Source organism: Aethina tumida, chromosome 5, assembly GCF_024364675.1.
Source record: "Aethina tumida isolate Nest 87 chromosome 5, icAetTumi1.1, whole genome shotgun sequence".
Classification (NCBI taxonomy): Eukaryota; Metazoa; Arthropoda; class Insecta; order Coleoptera; family Nitidulidae; genus Aethina; species Aethina tumida.
This window is the reverse complement of record NC_065439.1, coordinates 15,919,506-15,940,353: the sequence shown is the minus strand read 5'-3', so window position 1 is coordinate 15,940,353 and position 20,848 is coordinate 15,919,506. Positions and strand designations below refer to the sequence as shown.

Genomic DNA, 20,848 nt, shown 5'->3' with positions numbered 1-20,848 from the left:
GCGCAATTTATTGTCGTGCGACTAGACCGCATAATTTTTTAGTTTGCCACCAGAATCGCATTAAAACGCGACCGACACACCGGGGAATCACCCGGGTATGCTAATTCGGAATTGGTTCTTGTCGAGTGTATTTTTTATTAAAATTTTGTATAGGTTTCCATTAAAAACTATTAAATAAGTTACAAATAATCACAGTACAGTTATTTAACTAAATTTGATTAAGGTTTAAGAAAGTTTCTAGAGAAATTATGGCATATTCTGTATGATTTATTTTTAGAAGGTACTCACAGTAATTTGTTTAATTTATTGTCACATGTTTCCAACGCATAATTTTTACTTTAATAGGAGAATCACACTAAATCACGACTTACCCACCGGGGAATCACCTGGGTATGCTAATACAAAAGTGGCTCTTCTTAATTTTATTTTTTTAAAATTGTATATAAGTCTCTTTTAAAAAGTATTAAATAATTTACAAATAAGTCAAGTCGCACGTCTCCACCATATATTTTTTTAGCTGGTCTGCAGTTGCACTGAAATATAATTGACCCACCGGGGAATCACCTGAATATGCTAATTCAAAAATGGACGTTCTCAAGTGAATTTTTTGTTAAAATTTTGTATAGGTTTCTTTTAATAAGTATTAAATGATTTATAAATAAGTTACAAATAATCATAGCACAGTTATTTAAGTAAATTTGGCTTCCAAAAGATTCTAGACGATATATGACACATTCTGCACAATTTGTTTTCGGAACGTACTCACAGTAATTTGTGTAATTTATTGTCACATGTCTCCAACGCATAATTTTTACCTTAGCAGGACTATCGCATAAGAACACGACTTACCCACCGGGGAATCACCTGGGTATGCTAATTCAAACTGGCCCTCCTCAAGTATATTTTTTCTTTAAAATTTTATTTGTAAGCAAATTATAATAAATAAAAAATAAATAGTTCAAATAAATTTGAGCTCTAAAGGATTACCAAATTTGCTAGACAAAAAGTCACATATCCTACATAATTTATATTCAGAATATAACAATTGTAATTAGTGCAATTTAATGTCGCACGTCTCCACCATATATTTTTTTAGTTTGTCTGCAGTTGTACTGAAATATAATTGACCACCGGGGAATCACCTGAATATGCTAATTCAAAAGTGGTTGTTCTCAAGTGAATTTTTTTGTTAAAATTTTGTATAGGTTTCTTTTAAAAAGTATTAAATAACTTACAAATAAGTTACAAATAATCATAGCACAGTTATTTCAGTAAATTTGGATTCCAAAATGTTAAGAAAGTTTCTAGACAAAATATGGCACATTCTGCACAATTTGTTTTCGTAACGTACTCACAGTAATTTGTGTAATTTATTGTCACATGTCTCCAACGGATAATTTTTACTTTAGCAGGACTATCGCATAAAAACACAACTTACCCAACGGGGAATCACCTGGGTATGCTAATTCAAACGGGCCCTCCTCAAGTATATTTGTTCTTCAAAATTTTATTTATAAACAAATTATAATAAATAAAAAATAAATAGTTCAAATAAATTTGAGCTCTGAAGGATTACCAAATTTCCTAGACAAAAAGTCACATATCCTACATAATTTATATTCAGAATGTAACAGTTATAATTAGTGCAATTTAATGTCGCACGTTTCCACCATATATATTTTTTAGCTTGTCTGCAGTTGCACTGAAATATAATTAACCACCGGGGAATCACCTGAATATGCTAATTCAAAAGTGGTCGTTCTCAAGTGAATTTTTTGTTAAAATTTTGTATAGGTTTTTTTTTAAAGTATTAAATAATTTACAAATAAGTTACAAATAATCATAGCACACTTATTTAAGTAAATTTGGCGTCCAAAGTGTTAAGAAAGTTTCTAGACGAAATATGGCACATTCTGCACAATTTGTTTTCGGAACGTACTCACAGTAATTTGTGTAATTTATTGTCACATGTCTCCAACGCATAATTTTTACTTTAGCAAGACAGTCGCATAAAAAAACAACTTACCCACCGGGGAACCACCTGGCTATGCTAATTCAAACTGGCCCACCCCAAGTATATTTTTTCTTTAAAATTTTATTAATAAACAAATTATAATAAATAAAAAATAAATATTTCAAATAAATGTGAGCTTTAAACGATTACCAAATTTCCTAAACAAAAAGTCACTTATCCTACATAATTTATATTTAGAATGTAACAATTGTAATTAGTGCAATTTAATGTCGCACGTCTCCACCATATATATTTTTTAGCTTGTCTGCAGTTGCACTGAAATATAATTGACCACCGGGGAATCACCTGAATATGCTAATTCAAAAGTGGTCGTTCTTAAGTGAATTTTTTGTTAAAATTATGTATAGGTTTCTTTCAAAAAGTATTAAAAATTTACAAATAAGTTACAAATACTCATTGCACAGTTATTTTAAGTAAATTTGGCTTCCAAAATATTTAGAAAGTTTCTAGAGAAAATATAACATATACTGCACAATTTATTTTCGGAACGTACCATTACCAAATTTCCTAGACAAAAAGTTACATATCCTACATAATTTATATTCAGAATGTAACAATTATAATTTGTGCAATTTAATGTCGCACGTCTCCACCATATATTTTTTTAGTTTGTCTGCAATTGCACTGAAATATAATTGACCACCGGGGAATCACCTGAATATGCTAATTCAAAAGTGGTCGTTCTCAAATGAACTTTTTTGTTAAAATTTTGTATAGGTTTCTTTTAAAAAGTATTAAATAACTTACAAATAAGTTACAAGTAATCATAGCACAATTATTTAAGTAAATTTGGCTTCCAAAAGATTTAGAAAGATTTTCTATAGAAAATATGGCACATTCAGCACAATTTGTTTTCTGAACGTACTCACAGTAATTTGTGTAATTTATTGCCACATGTCTCCAACGCATAATTTTTACTTTAGCTGGGGAATCGCACAAAAACACGACTTACCCACCGGGGAATCACCTGGGTATGCTAATTCAAACATGTCCCTCCTCAAGTATATTTTTTTCTTGAAAATTTTATTTATGAACAAATTATAATAAATAAAAAATAAATAGTTCAAATAAATTTGAGCTTTAAAGGATTACCAAACTTTCTAGACAAAATGTCACAATGTAACAATTGTAATTTGTGCAATTTAATGTCGCACGTCTCCACCATATATTCTTTTAGCTTGTCTGCAGTTGCACTGAAATATAATTGACCCACCGGGGAATCACCTGAATATGCTAATTCAAAAATGGACGTTCTCAAGTGAATTTTTTGTTAAAATTTTGTATAGGTTTCTTTTAAAAAGTATTAAATAACTTACAAATAAGTTACAAGTAATCATAGCACAATTATTTAAGTAAATTTGGCTTCCAAAAGATTTAGAAAGATTTTCTATAGAAAATATGGCACATTCAGCACAATTTGTTTTCTGAACGTACTCACAGTAATTTGTGTAATTTATTGTCACATGTCTCCAACGCATAATTTTTACTTTAGCTGGGGAATCGCACAAAAACACGACTTACCCACCGGGGAATCACCTGGGTATTGTAATTCAAACATGTCCCTCCTCAAGTATATTTTTTCTTGAAAATTTTATTTATGGACAAATTATAATAAATAAAAAATAAATAGTTCAAATAAATTTGAGCTTTAAAGGATTACCAAACTTTCTAGACAAAATGTCACAATGTAACAATTGTAATTTGTGCAATTTAATGTCGCACGTCTCCACCATATATTCTTTTAGCTTGTCTGCAGTTGCACTGAAATATAATTGACCCACCGGGGAATCACCTGAATATGCTAATTCAAAAATGGACGTTCTCAAGTGAATTTTTTGTTAAAATTTTGTATAGGTTTCTTTTAAAAAGTATTAAATAACTTACAAATAAGTTACAAGTAATCATAGCACAATTATTTAAGTAAATTTGGCTTCCAAAAGATTTAGAAAGTTTCTAAAGAAAATATGGCACATTCTGCACAATTTGTTTTCGGAACGTACTCACAGTAATTTGTGTAATTTATTGTCACATGTCTCCAACGCATAATTTTTACTTTAGCAGGACTATCGCATAAAAACACGACTTACCCACCGGGGAATCACCTGGGTATGCTAATTCAATCTGGCCCTCCTCAAGTATATTTTTTCTTGAAAATTTTATTTATAAACAAATTATAATAAATAAAAAATAAATATTTCAAATAAACGTGAGCTTTAAACGAATACCAAATTTCCTAAACAAAAAGTCACATATCCTACATAATTTATCTTTAGAATGTAACAATTGTAATTAGTGCAATTTAATGTCGCACGTCTCCACCATATATATTTTTTAGCTTGTCTGCAGTTGCACTGAATTATAATTGACCACCGGGGAATCACCTGAATATGCTAATTCAAAAGTGGTCGTTCTTAAGTGAATTTTTTGTTAAAATTATGTATAGGTTTCTTTTAAAAAGTATTAAAAATTTACAAATAAGTTACAAATACTCATTGCACAGTTATTTTAAGTAAATTTGGCTTCCAAAATATTTAGAAAGTTTCTAGAGAAAATATAACATATACTGCACAATTTATTTTCGGAACGTACCATTACCAAATTTCCTAGACAAAAAGTTACATATCCTACATAATTTATATTCAGAATGTAACAATGATAATTTGTGCAATTTAATGTCGCACGTCTCCACCATATATTTTTTTAGTTTGTCTGCAATTGCACTGAAATATAATTGACCACCGGGGAATCACCTGAATATGCTAATTCAAAAGTGGTCGTTCTCAAGTGAAATTTATTGTTAAAATTTTGTATAGGTTTCTTTTAAAAAGTATTAAATAACTTACAAATATGTTACAAGTAATCATAGCACAATTATTTAAGTAAATTTGGCTTCCAAAAGATTTAGAAAGATTTTCTATAGAAAATATGGCACATTCAGCACAATTTGTTTTCTGAACGTACTCACAGTAATTTGTGTAATTTATTGTCACATGTCTCCAACGCATAATTTTTACTTTAGCTGGGGAATCGCACAAAAACACGACTTACCCACCGGGGAATCACCTGGGTATTGTAATTCAAACATGTCCCTCCTCAAGTATATTTTTTCTCGAAAATTTTATTTATGGACAAATTATAATAAATAAAAAATAAATAGTTCAAATAAATTTGAGCTTTAAAGGATTACCAAACTTTCTAGACAAAATGTCACATATCCTACATAATTTATATTCAAAATGTAACAATTGTAATTTGTGCAATTTAATGTCGCACGTCTCCACCATATATTCTTTTAGCTTGTCTGCAATTGCACTGAAATATAATTGACCCACCGGGGAATCACCTGAATATGCTAATTCAAAAGTGGTCGTTCTCAAGTGAATTTTTTGTTAAAATTTTGTATAGGTTTCTTTTAAAAAGTATTAATAACTTACAAATAAGTTACAAATAATCATAGCACAGTTATTTAAGTAAATTTGGCTTCCAAAATGTTAAGAAAGTTTCTAGACGAAATATGGCACATTCTGCACAATTTATTTTCGGAACGTACTCTTCAACGCATAATTTTTACTTTAGCAGGACTATCGCATAAAAACACGACTTACCCACCGGGGAATCACCAGGGTATGCTAATTCAAACTGGCCCTTCTCAAATATATTTTTTATTTAAAATTTTAATTATAAACAAATTATAATCAATAAAAAATAAATATTTCAAATATATTTGAGGTCTAAAGTAAGTAAGTAAGTTATCAGTCAGTAACCTAATACAATACCTAAATATGCTAATAACCCTTAAGTGGTTGATGCGGTTAAGAATAAAAAAAGGATTATCAAATTTCATAGAAAAATATCACATATTCTACATAATTTATATTCAGAATATAAAAACAGTAATTTGTGCAATTTATTGTCGCACGTCTCCACCGCATAATTTTTTAGTTTGTCAAGAGAATTGCATAAAAATATGACTGACTCACCGGGGAATCACCTGGGAATACTAATTCAAAGCTGATCCTTCTCAAGTATATTTTTTCATCAGAATTTTTTACAGATTACTTTTACAAATATTAAGGAATTTATAAACAAATTATACACAATGGAAAATAAACAAATTTAATCACCAGAAGGTATTAAATTTCTTAGAGAACGACTGACCTACCGGAGAATCACCTGGGTATCCATGTTAAACTGTCCCTACACAAGTGTATTTTGTTGTTAAAATTTTATACACGTAACGGTATATTTGATTACAGATTTTATACACTAATTAGAAGAAGAAAAAAATATTTTCAGAATTTTAAATAAATTTAGGCTTCAAAAGTTTTTAGACAAAATGTCATATTTCTTACAAAACTAAATTCGGAATGCGACGAAGATAATTTGTGAAATTTGTCGTTACACTTCTCCACCAAATATATATATTGTTAACTAAAAAGTTTCAGTGAGTCATCATCTGGTTATGCTATCTGATTCTAAACTTTTCTTACACAAGTTTATTTTATCATTGGAATTTTGTGTATGTTATTTTTATAAATGGTTAAAGAATATATTATAAGTTACATATATACAAGTTGGAAATAAAAAAACAGGCATTTTAAATAAATTTATACAAATAGGTATTTTAAATAAATTTAAACCAATAGTTTCTAGAGGAAACATCACATATCCCACACAATTTATATTCGTAATGTAAACGAAAGTAATTTGTGCAATTCATTGTCGCACTTCTCGACAACATAATTTTTCAGTTTCCTGCGAGAACGTGTTAAAACACGACCGACCCACCCATCGGGGAATCACCTGGGTACGCTAATTGAAATTGAATTGGTCCGCACATTTGTATTTTTTATTGGAATTTTATACAGTTTATTTTCTGGATGATTAAAGAAAATATAAACAAGTGGGAAACAATGAAAAACCTCCCATTTTAAATAAATTTAGGCTCCCCAAAGGATTGCCAATCTATTAAAGGACTGGAGGAAAGTCATTTGAAAAGTTTTTATTGCCATTGTGGCCGCTGTTTCATGATGGTGAATGATTATAGAATGGCAAAAATAAAACTAAAAACTGTCTGGTTTCAGGTCACCTTATTACTTATGAATTTCCTAAACTTTTCCAACTGCCAAACTTTGCCTCCCCCGTTTTCCTGTTTGGGCAAATCAATATGAATTGGCCGTCGCTAAGGTCAAGGGTTGAGAGATTTACCGATCAATTTTTTAAATTGAAACCTATTCTATTATGGGAATTGTAATTGTTCGATTGACAGGCTTTATTGAAAATATGTTTGTTTGCAAGTTGACTTTGGACAAAAGCTCTAATTCGTGTCTGGTGAATTATTCATGCGATTTCGGCAGTTTGTTTATGCTGCATCGTCTGTCGCGACGAAACTTCATCAAAATTTATGTCGGTTTTTGCATGCAAACTTTCAGTGAGTGACGTCCTTTAATAAAGAAAATCAATTATTGTAAGTGTGTGTTGGGAATAATGAAATTAATAATTGACCTATTCAAAAAATGGTCGTTAAATATTTTACGAGTAAAATTATAATTATATTATATAATTGCATTTTTCTGCATAAACTTGAATTTTTCTGGGTTACTATGTTTATAATGATGAGACTGTAAATTGTCTATGTTTACACAATAAAAAATAGATAGAAATTTGCAACGTTCTGTAATTTATTTTTATTGAAAAAATGTTGATGGAATCTCGACGGTAATTAACCCGATAGTAAAGTTCATTAATATCGTAGGTGTCCATAAAATAGAAAATACAACTTACAATAAAAAATCGAAATTGTTTATTAAAAGCGTTACGGCCAATAAAGCGCATACCGGTTTTAATTTATAACGTTAATTCGTGCCATAATCCATGGAAACTGTGCAATAAACAACTATTTGTGGAATATTAAAAATGTTCTATTTTGTTTATTGTATGTTGTCAAGATAATTTTATTTTGTAATCGCGAGATCATCAAACAATTTGGCAATCTGACTAGACTTTAATCCAAATATTTAGATGTTCGGACACAATTATATGGATGAGTTGAATGAAATATACTTTAAAATTTTGTTTGGACGAATCTGGACGGTTTATGTATTGTAAAAAAAAAGATTAAATCATTTTTATATAATACTTTCAAAAGATCCAAGTCTGAAATGCAGAGAGTTTTGTTTGGTTTATCTGAATAATGGGATATTAATATTTGATGTTTATATAATATATATTTAGATATACGGATGTTATCTTAAATAATATTTTTAAGTTTACGTTAAAGTAATGGTTCCTGTCTAAATTTTTCCCTAACATCAAATAGTTTTCGTAAAATTTATTTAGTATTAGTAATATACTCAATCACACAAAAATTGAAACTCATACTGAATAAATTAAACTATATAAAAGTTTGCTATGCTCAAAAAAGTATGTAAAAATCGCATTGTTATAGAATTTGTTTAATTTTTAAGTTCTCGTGACAATATAATATTATTTATGACTTAATAAATTTAACAGAAATCAGCAATTTATATTTTTGATCAAATTTATTCATACATAAAAATTGTCTTTCATGAACATCGATAACGTATAAAAAGTATCATAAAAAGTATAAAGAGTATTAAATGTATAAAAAGTAACATAAAAATAATAAAAAGTACCATAAAAAGTATTAAAAGTTTAAAAAGTAGCATAAAAAGTACTAAAAGTATAAAAAGTAGCATAAAAAGTTTAAAAAGTAGCATAAAAAGTAGTGTAAAATGTATTAAAAGTTTAAAATGTAAAAAAGTACTAAAAGTATAGAAAGTAGCATAAAAAGTATTATAAAAAGTATTAAAAATATAAAAAGTATAAAAAGTAGTAAGAAAAGTATAAAAAGTACTGAAAGTAGTATAAAAAGTATAAAATGTATCATAAAAAGTATTAAAAGTATAAAAAGAAGCATAAAACGTATAAAAAGTATTAAAAGTATTAAAAGTATAAAAAGTGTAAAATGTTTAAAAAGTATAAAAAATATAAAAAGTATGTCTTTCATGTACATCAATAATTGCTTGACACGTCCTCTACGAGGTTATTAAATTAATATAAGTATAAATTATAAAAAGGAGCATAAAAAGTTAAAAGAATATTAAAATTATAAAAAGTATAAAAGTTTAAAAAGTAGCATAAAAAGTACTAGAATTATAAAAAGTAGCATAAAAAAGTATTAAAAGTAAAAAGGTAGCCTAAAAGTATAAAAAGTAGTATGAAAAGTATAAAAAGTATTAAAAGTAGCATAAATAGTATAAAAATTATAAAAAATATAAAAGGAATAAAAAATGTCAAAAAGTGTCATAAAACGTAGAAAAAGTATATAAAGTTTAATAAGTATTAAAAGTATAAAAAGTACCATAAAAAGTATAAAGAGTATTAAAAGTATAAAAAGTTTAAAAAGTAGCATAAAAAGTACTAAAAGTATAAAAAGTAACATAAAAAGTATTAAAAGTATAAAAAATATAAAAAGTATACAAAATATAAAAATAAAAAATGTAAAAAATATAAAAAGTAAGAAAAATATAAAGAGTATAAAAAGTTTAAATAAAAAGTACAAAAAGTATAAAGTAATCATTTTTCTAAACTAATAATAAATTGAACCCCCACGATAAACCAGGCACTCCTTGACACGCCTTGGCATTGATCTAATGAGGTGGTTAATTTAGTGCTAATGTGCCTCATTCCATGCCACCTCTGGTAAATGCTGAAGGTTCACCAAAATCTGTGGTGGGAGAGCTGAAATTCGAAATCTGCCTATGATGTTCCATACATATTTAATGAGTGAAGTCCAAAATTCTTTCTAAACTTGGCAACATATTTACTTGGAAATTCCAGTACTTTGAAGTAGTGCTTACAATATGAAATCAGCCATTTTATCCTGCTGGAAAACTGAAATTTGAAGGCGGCAAATGAGATTCCACACTTTCCTATATGTAACATTGGAAGGGCATATTATCTCTAAGGAGAATTAGATGTATCCTAAGGATACTCCACAAGTTCAATGTACAGACTTCGATAAACCTCTGATTGGCAATTAGTATTAGTGATCACAGATTTGTTTCGTAAAGCTAAAAGTCTAATGCGTCGATTTTAACGAGCTTCTCTGGCACATCGTCCATAATCTTCATATCACATTCTCCAGCAATTCGAATCCAGTTCATGGAATTATCAATATCCACAAAGTCCAGTCTCTTTAAGGTCAATAATTCTATCAACCTCACTTAAATATCTAAAATTTACCAGCCTCTGAACTAACGAGATTTACAATAAATGAAAGAATCTTTTTGTCACAACAAAAGTTGAATTTTGAACTGTGCTTTACCAATTTAACACATAAATTGTACATACATTTTTCGACAAACAAATTGTAATCATTTTTTATACAGTGTACACATAAAACTTTATTAACCACCATATCTATATTTTATTTTCTGTGTTACTGATTATTTTAAAATTTAAATAAAAAGAGTGAAGAAGACCATTTAAAGCCACCTTCATGAATACTTTTTTTGTGAATCGTTTAATCACCGTTTCAATCAGCATATTAATTGACCCCTGTGTTTGCAATTCCGATAAATAATTTACCCTGAAAGTTAAATTAAACCCTTCAACCCAATTTAAATTTCTGCCCTTCCCTTGTCACTCGTCTTGGTTACATTTAGGTGTGATTAATTGTCTCCCACGTTCATCAGATAATTCCACCCCTAATATTTATTTATTAGCTACACACAGGACCAGTGTGTTTAATAGTTATTCCAGTTTTTTTATCGGGAGTCCTCGACACCGAGAACGTCTCAAGTGGCCTCTCGTCCTTAGAGATCGTCAACCTCACCGAAAGTTTGTCGTGACAATTGTAAAGTTCATCAAGTTGAGAATAGTATATCCGCAAACGCACGCACCACATCTGCTCAAACAACTGTTGAAATCAAACCGTCAGACAAATTGAAACATAAATTCCAATTGTTTTAAATTGAAACTGCGGCCGTAACGAAAGCGCGACACGAAACACTCCTAATTAGCGAGGACACTCATTACCGAATTAATTGAGTTAATCAAAGCGTAAAAACAATTCAGCTCCAAGTTTAATTGGTGTAATAAAAACACGATCCCGTGTCCCTCACACACATTCCTCCGATTATAACTAATGAACTAACTAAAATTCCTCCGCACAAATATAACGAAGACAGTTTATTTTTTCGTTTTTCAGGTAAGGCCGTGCCATTCGTAGAGCTGACGGTGGCCCACGCTTCAGTTCTGACAATACTTGCCATAAGTTTCGAACGTTACTACGCCATATGCAAACCTCTGAAGGCCGGCTACATCTGCACGAAGGCCAGGGCTTCGTTGATCTGTCTTCTGGCATGGTTCATCGCCGCCGTTTTCACCAGGTACCTGAAAATCACCAAACTGGCTAAATCGAGGGTGTTTTTTTTTTCAGTTGAAATTGGGTTTGGAGAAGATTCTATAAAAGTGGATTTATTATTATTATTAATCAACTTAACTACCCAATTCCAATGTTGTCGTTATTATAAATCCTCTAGTTGGATAAAAACAAATTACTTGAAAATTTTTGTATAGTAAAAAAAAAATATATAAATGTAAGACTTTCTGGTTAAAAAAAGATGTTTTATTAATTTCCTGTGTTAAATCAAGACTAGTTTCACAAAGTGCTGTACAATAAAGAAAATTGGAATAAATTGTTGAAAAACAAAAAATTCTATTCATGTAACTATTCAACTCTAAAATTGTTAAAAATAGTTTTATGTGAAATTTTAATCATTATTACAAACTATTTAACTGAATAAAAAATATCTACTATAATATTTTAGTATTTGAATAAGGTAATAAGGGTAATAAGAAGAAACAAGTTGACAAAATGTAAAATTTTTCTTGTTTAAAACAGTTGTATTATTTTTTATATCTTAAATCAAAAAAATATGTAAAAATCGCATTGTTATAGACTTTAATTAAAAGTTCTCGTAACAATATAAAAAAATAAAGTTTACTTACGACTTTTTGATCAAATTTATATAAAAATTGTAAGAATATTTGTATGTCTTTCATGAACATCGATAATTGCTTGACACGTTCTCAACGAGGTTATTAATTTAATATAAGGTAAAAAAGTAGCATAAAAAGTAGTAAAAGTATAAAAAGTACCATAAAAAATATTAAAAGTATAAAAAGAAATATGAAAAGTAGCATTAAAAGTATAAAAAGTATAAGAAGTATAAAAAGTATAAAAAAATCAGTTGTTTTATTATTTTTTATGTCTTATATCAATTGACTAGTTACACAAATTGTTGAATAATAAAAAAAAATTATAAAAAATAAATTATTGAATATCAAAAAAATTCACTCATGCGAAATAAACTAAACTATTCAGCTTCAAAATTATTATATACTTAATACAAACTATCTAACTGAATAAAATATCTATAATATTATCACATTTTAGTATTTGAAGGATAAGAAGAAACTGTAAAACTTTTCTTGTTTAAAAAGTTTGTTTTAATATTTTTCTGTGTCTTAAATTAATCCACAAATAACACAAATTGTTGTACATTAAAAAAAATTGAAATAAAATTATTAAATGAAAAAATTCACTCCTGTGAAATAAGCTAAACTATTCAAGTCCAATTCAAATTAAACTACTAAAAATAGTTTTATGTGAAGTTTAAATCATTAGTACAAACTATCAACTAGATAAAAAATATCTACTATCAAATTTAAGTATTTATATGAATTAAAAAATAAGATGTTACTAAAATGTAAAACTTTTTTTTGTTAAAAAAGTTGTTTTATTATTATGATTCTGCCTTAAATCAATCTATTACTTCTTACACAAACTATTATGCAATAAAAAAAATTAAATATTTTTAAAAAAATTCGCTCCTGTAAAATAAACTAAACTATTCAACTTTAAAACTATTAAAACTAGTTTTATGTGAAGCTTAAGTAGTTGACACTTAAGACATCCCATTATATAAAAAATATCTATTATAAAATTTTAGTATTAAAGGTTAATGAGAAACAAAATATTAAAAGTTGACAATTTGTGAAACTTTTTTTGTTTAAAAAAGTTGTTTTATTTTCTGTCTTAAATCTACTCACTAGTTACACAAATGTACAACAAAAAAAAAATATTAAATAAATTGTTGAATATCAAAAAAATTCACTCCTGTGGAATGAATTTTAAACTATTCAACTTCTAAATTGTTAAAAATAGTTTTATGTGAAGTTTAAATGGTTATTACAAACTATCCAACTGAATAAAAAATTTCTACTACAAAATTTTAGTATTTGAAAAAAATAAGGGGTTGGTAAATTGTAAAACTTTCCTTGTTAAAAAAGTTGTTTTATTACTTTTTTGCCATCATCACTATTAACACAAAATGTTGTACAATAGAAAAAATTAAATAAATCGTTGAAATTTAAAAAAAAATATTTCTCCTGTAAAATATCCTAACTATTCAACTTCAAAATTGTAAAAATAGTTTTATGAGAAGTTTAAATGGTTATTATAAAATATTCAACTGGATAAAAAATATCTACCATAAAATTTTAGTACTTGAAAAAAAATAAGGGGTTGGTAAATTGTAAAACTTTTCCTTGTTAAAAAAGTTGTTTAATTATTTTTCTGTTATAAATCAGTCCACTACGTACACAAACTGTTGTACAATAAAAATAATTAAATATATTATTGAATATCAAAAAAAAATTACTCCTGTAAAATAAAATAAACTATTCAACTTCAAAATTGTTTAAAATAGTTTTATATGAAGATTAAATGGTTATTACAAACTATACAACTGGATTAAAAATATTTACTATAAAATTTTAGTATTTGAAAAAAAAATAAGGGGTTGGTAAATTGTAAAACTTTTCTTTGTTAAAAAAGTTGTTTTATTATTTTTCTCCCATAAATCAATCCACTACTAACACAAACAGTCGTAAAACAAAAAAAAAATAATAAATAAATTGTTGAATATCAAAAAAAAACACTTCTGTAAAATAAACTAAACTATTCAACTTCATAATTGTTATAAATAGTTTTATATGTGAAGTTTAAATCATTACTAAATTTTAGGTAAAATGTAAAACTTTTCTTTGTTGTTTTATTATTTTTCTGCCTTAAATCAATCCACTAGTTACACAAACTGTTGTACAACAATAAAAATTGAAACAAATTTTTGAATATCGAAAAAAAAATCACTTCTGTCAAATATACTGAACTATTCAACTCCAAAATTATTAAAAATACTTTTATTTGAAGTTTAAATCGTTATTACTAACTATCCAACTGTTTAAAAAATATCTACTCTCAAATTCAGTATTTGAAAGGAAATATGAATTAAAAAAATAAAAAGTTGTCAATATGTAAAACTCCTTTTTTTAAAAAAAAAAGTATGAAATGAAGAGTTGAATAAAAAAAATCCACTTTTATAGAACATAAATTATTGTAGCATGCAGCACGTAGTGTAGATCAATTTTAGCAATCATTTAACAACACCGATCGCATTCACACATCGCTTCAGCACTAAATCCAAACTAACTTCTTGCATTAATGAGTCTCGAGCTCCCAACCATTCTAACTTCTACGGAACTTCAATTAAAACACACGTTTGCACTGACTCTGTTAATGCAGGACTTTCAAAAAAAAAAAAAATACACAAAAATATTAACACACTTACATGCCAGTCTTCCCGTTTCGCATTGCATTTTTGTCCGATTGTGAGCAAGCTATTGATCGTCCGTGGGTCATTATTATTCTTGGTTTGTCTCAGATTTACAGATTTATGAACCAGGCAATCGAGCATTATATCTTCGATTTGCACACACATGGTCTGAGCTTGATTGAATATGCGTTCACGACGAAAAAAAAAATATTGTATATTAAAGGAAAAAAAAATTGGAAACGCCACACAATAATTGATTGATCCGCGGCGTAAAATCATATTTGTAAGTAAATAAAAAAAAAAAATACATGTGATGTGTAACCAATATGAAATTTTATTGTTCAATTAAGCACCGGCCAAAAAAGGCAACTTGCTTTTTAATAAGGAACGCGATTTACATCGGGTACAAGACATTATGTCATTCTGTGTCTAATTTTAGTGCAATCTGTTAAATTAAATCGCGGAGCTGAATGGCGGACCAATAACCATTTCTAATTTGTAATCGGCGATAGTCAAGTTTACGTCAAGGACGTTTAAAATGATCGGTCAATTTTTGCCGCGTTCGTGAAAGGACAAAACACTCTGTGAAAGGAATCTCTTATGTTTACACTTTTTTACATATTATTTATTTATATTTATTTTCATCAATAATAACTTACATATTTATTTTTTTAATAATTAAATAATTGGTCGAAACATTTCTTGTTTCTTGTTACTATTTTTTTTGTTTTTTCATGGATAAAATTTAAAAAAATTTAGAGTTTAAATTATCATTTTATATATCCAAAACTATGTAAATTTATTTAATTAGCTACAAATCCTGTGGCTTTTCTTTTTTAAAATAGTTTTATTGAAATTTATCACCTCTAAAAGCTTTAAAAATAATGCACTAATTATAAAAATTGTTAAATAAATTAAAAAAACAAAAATAAATTGTTGAATAATATAAATAATGAATTCTTTTAAACTAATCGTAACTATCCATCCAAAATTTATATAAAGTTTTACATAATGTTTAAAATATTATTATAAACTTAATAGGAATTATTTACAATTAAATTTTAATAGATTAATAATAATAACAAGTTATAACAATTAAAAAAAACTACTCTACCTCTAAAAATAGTATACTAACTATAAAAATTGTACATACAATCAAATTTTAGTAAATTAATAATAATAATAATAGATTCAGAAATAAAATATCCGTAAAAATATAAACACTTATCTTATTTAAAAGAATTTTTTACCTCTAAAAATAATATACTAACTAAAAAAATTGTTGTTAAATATAAGAAAAAACAAAAATAGATTGTTGAATAAGAAAATAATTTATTCTTTTAAACTAAACTTAACCATCTAAATCCAAATTTCATAAAAAGTTTTACGTGATGTTTAAATTATTATTATAAACGGTCTAATTGAATAAAAAATATTTATAATTAAATGTTAATAGATTAATAATAATATTAAGGTAATAAGGATTCAAAAACAGAAAGTCTATAAAAATATAAACACTTTTCTTGTTTAAAAGAGTTTTATTGTTATTTTTGTACTTTTAAAAGTCTCTAAAAATAGTATACTAACTACAAAAATTGTTGTTAAATAAAGAAAATACAAAAATGCAAATTATTGAATAACAAAATAATTTATTCTTTTAAACTAAACCAAAACTATCCAAATCCAAATTTCATAAAAAGTTTTTTATGATGTTTAAGTTAATATTATAAACTGTCTAATTGAATAAAAACTATTTACAATCAAATTTTAGGAGATTAATTATAATAATAATAAAATAATAAGGATTCAAAAATAAAATATCCATAAAAATATAAACACTTTTTTATTTAAAAGAATTTTATTGTTATTTTTTAACTAAAAGTCGCTAAAAATAATATACTAACTAAATAAAATTGTTGTTAAATATAAGAAAAAAACAAAAATAGATTCTTGAATAACAAAATAATTCATTTCTTTGATGTTTAAATTATTATAAAAACTGTCTAATTGAATAAAAATTATTTACAATTAAATTTTAATAGATTAATAATAATATTAAGGTAATGATTCAAAAACAAAAAATTCATAAAAATATAAACACTTCTTATTTAAAAGAGTTATATTGTTATTTTTTACCTCTAAAAATCACTAAAAATAATATACTAACTAAAAAAAAATTGTTGTTAAATAAAGAAAAAACTAAAATAATATAATTTATTCTTTAAAACTAAACTTAACTAACCAATTACAAAATTCTTAAAAAATTTTACATGTTTAAACTATTATTAAAAACTGTCTAATTGAATAAACACTATTTACAATCAAATCTTAGTAAATTAATAATAATAATAATAATAAAGTAATGAGGATTCAAAAATAAAAAATACATAAAAATATAATCACTTTTCTTGTTTAAAAGAGTTTTATTCTTATTTTTTACCTCTAAAAACATTAATTCCAAAAATTATTAGTAAATAAAAACCATAAATAGATTGTTGAGTAATAAAATAATTTATTCTTTTAAACTAAACTTAACTATCCAAGTCCAAAATTTATAGTTTTACGTGATGTTTAAATTATTATTATAAACTGCTCAATTGGACAAAAACTATTTACAATCAAATTTTGATAGATAATAATAATAATAAGATAATATGAATTCAAAAAATAAAACGTTTATAACAAAGTAAAGACTTCTTGTTTAAAAGAGTTTTATTGTTATTTTTTTACCTCTACACTAATTCCGAAAATTGTAAATAAAAATAAAAAATACATTGCTGAATATCAAAAGAATTTACTCTTTGAAATAAACTTAACTCATCAATTCCAAAATTCTTAAAAAAGTTTTGTATGACAATTGTTATTATGAACAGTCTATTTGAAAAAGAATTATTACAAGATTTTTATTAATTTTTACCTCTAAAATTAGAACACTAATTTGAAAAATGGTTGTTAAATAAAATAAATCAAAAATAAATTGTTAAATAACAATTACACTTAAGTATTTAACTTTGAATTTGATACAAAAGTTTTATATGATGTATAGAGACTATTTACTATCAAATTTTTAGTATATTAAGAGAAATTAATTAAAAAATAAAAAGTTTACAACATATTAAAAACTTTTTTGCTTAAAAGAGTTATTTTTTTTTATTATTTTTCTACATCTAATATCAATACACTAAGTATAAAAGTTGTTGTTAAATTAAAAAAAATAAAATAAATTTTTGAATAATAAAAAATTCATATTTTTGTTAAATATGTTAAATGGAAAAAGACTATTTTCTATTTAAATCTTTTAAAATATGATGAACAGATATGAAAACTTCTATTGTTTATTACAGTTACTTTAAAATAATCTATAAGCAATAAAAATTTTTTTGAAATAAAAAATATATAAATTTTTTGATCAATAATCATATTTATTTAAAGCACTTAAAAATATTTAAATTTACATCAAACAGTCAGACTTATTAATCATTCTTCGCATATAAAGTAAAGAATCCACTTCACATTGAACAATTTACTCATTCCACCTACAATATTACAACACATTTCATCTCTTACAATTAAAATAGTAAACACAAACACCCACATTGAAATTTACGATCAGTTATTAATATTGCCATTAAAGATTCTTTGATGTTCCCTCAATAAAACCGAACAAAACTGCCACATTCCCATTCGTGAACGACTCGCCAACGTCAGTTTGAATATTACAAGTAACTTACATATGTAACATATGTAACGTATGTAAGTTTTGTTTCGATACGCGGGGTTGGTCGTTATAAATCACACCGGCAATATTTCAGTTGTGGTGGCCGTTCGAATGTAAAATTTACCAGCTGGAACCCGGCCAAACAGCTAAAAGCACCACTTGATTTATCTACGCACAAATTATTTTATCAAAAAATTTCGGGGTGGCAGCGGACGCCGTCACGTTTCGGTTTTATTTGCAGACGCACGTCGAAAACGGAACGGCCGTTTTAAATATTTACGCGATTTATTTAATTCGGGCAAACGCGAAACTCCAGATGAAAACCTAAAAATCATGTGTATCACTTTGCGGGCGCAATAAAACCCGAGAGAAAAAGTCACTTTAAAAATAATTCGACGTGCGGAAAATAGATCCCAAGGACGAAATCATTGCCCGATATCGGTTCATCGAAATTATTGTTATTATTACGGCGATAATAAAAATAAAATACACGTTCGTTAACGCAACGCACATAAACGATTAATTTATCTTGGCTTTCACGCATGTAAACTGTTTTTTTCGCTGTTTGCTATTTCGTATTGTAAATAAATGTAAATGAACTATTTATTAATTTTCGTTTGCGTCAAATGTTTGTGCGAAGGTTGATGTACGAAAGTACAATTTATTACGATATTTTTTAGCAGTTTCATGTTGATTTAATGATTTACATGTGAATTTATTTTGATTGTGTGGAATGTGTCGGGTGGAATGGAGCAAGGGAAACTGGGAGAATGTAACGAGATTTGCGGACTAATATGATTTCCCGCAGATTTCCACGATGGTAATCTAAAAGTTTCCACTGTTTTCTATTTTTGTTTTTCTACATTTAACAAACCTTGATCGATTCGTCTGTATTCAATAAAGAAACAAATAAATAGGTAAAATTTATTAATAATAATAGAATACAAATTGAATATAAGGATCAGTGAGTAAAAAAGCCCAGTTAAGATAAATTTTATATGAAATGAAAAATATCAATTTTAAAATACAGTTCATACAGTAAACAAAATCAACAAAATTAAACTTTAGAGTAACTTCATTATAGTCGAATAATAAATAAAACATTTTTAATTTAAGTTAATAATCAAACAAATTAAACATTAGGTATTTGAGATCAGGAATCATCTTCCTATAAAGTACCACTTTCATTTAAGGAGCTGCATCTTTTTTTTGTAGTTAATATTTTTCTTTCGTTTTCCTGTACACGCCTTGTTACCTGAAGGTTGTTAATTATTGTAGTGGTCATCAGATTAATTAAATTCTTCATCAGAACAAGAACAACAATAATTAATTATTTAACAGTTCTTGCAAGTTTCATTAATAATAAAAATCTAGTAATTTTATTATAACTCACTTTGATTTAGTAGAAATATCTCTTTTTCACACATCAATGCTTTGCTCAATTTATTGGTATATTACATGTAGAATTTTTTTGTCAGGGTAGGCAACATTTTTATATTTAGGTTAAGTTTATTAAAAATATTGTTTATAAGTTATATATAAAAATCTAGTAATTTTATTATAACTCACTTTGATTTAGTAGAAATATCTCTTTTTCACACATCAATGCTTTGCTCAATTTATTGGTATATTACATGTAGAATTTTTTTGTCAGGGTAGGCAACATTTTTATATTTAGGTTAAGTTTATTAAAAACATTGTTTATAAGTTATATATAAAAGTCTAGTAATTTTATTATAAATTCACTTTGATTTAGTAGAAATATCTCTTTTTCACACATCAATGCTTAGCTCAATTTATTGGTATATTACATGTAGAATTTTTTTGTCACGGTAGGCAACATTTTTATTTTTAGGTTAAGTTTATAAAAAACATTGTTTATAAGTTGATAATAATAGATAATACCAAAAGTTATCATGGTTCAATTGGACAATAAATTGGCAAGACTTCTCGTCAAAACAGGATTTAAACATGTCAATACAGTTTTCCATTTTTGTGTACAAACCTTTATCGATTGTTATATACGTCTTCCATAAAAATAACAAATAAATTAGTATAAATTTATTATCGTTAGAAAATTACTATTATACTTAATTATCTGAATCATAATCAGATGAATCAAAATATTCGTCTGAACAATTATACAATTGTTCCAGAATTCTGTTCAGTGTTCAAATTTTTTTATAACTCACCTTAATTTAGCATAAATATATCTTTTTCAACGTTTTAAATGAATAACTCTTTTGATGAAAACCAAGATGGCACAATGTCAGATGAACAGGATCAAAGCCCAAACTGATACACAATTTGTTACTCAATTTATTGGCCAATTTATTGCAGTGATATATGGACCATTTTTTCGACAGGGTGGTCAACATTTTTACTCTT

General features: G+C 26.4%; 1 protein-coding gene across 2 annotated transcripts in view; it reads left to right on the top strand.

The window, feature by feature from the left end:
• LOC109601572 (growth hormone secretagogue receptor type 1) overlaps positions 1-20,848 on the top strand; it is a 95,712-nt gene that overhangs the window by 67,399 nt on the left and 7,465 nt on the right. For both annotated transcript variants that reach the window (XM_049967641.1, XM_049967640.1), the window contains exon 3: positions 11,271-11,451. In XM_049967641.1, coding sequence (XP_049823598.1) covers positions 11,271-11,451 — 181 coding nt within the window. The remainder of the gene's footprint in view (positions 1-11,270; positions 11,452-20,848) is intronic.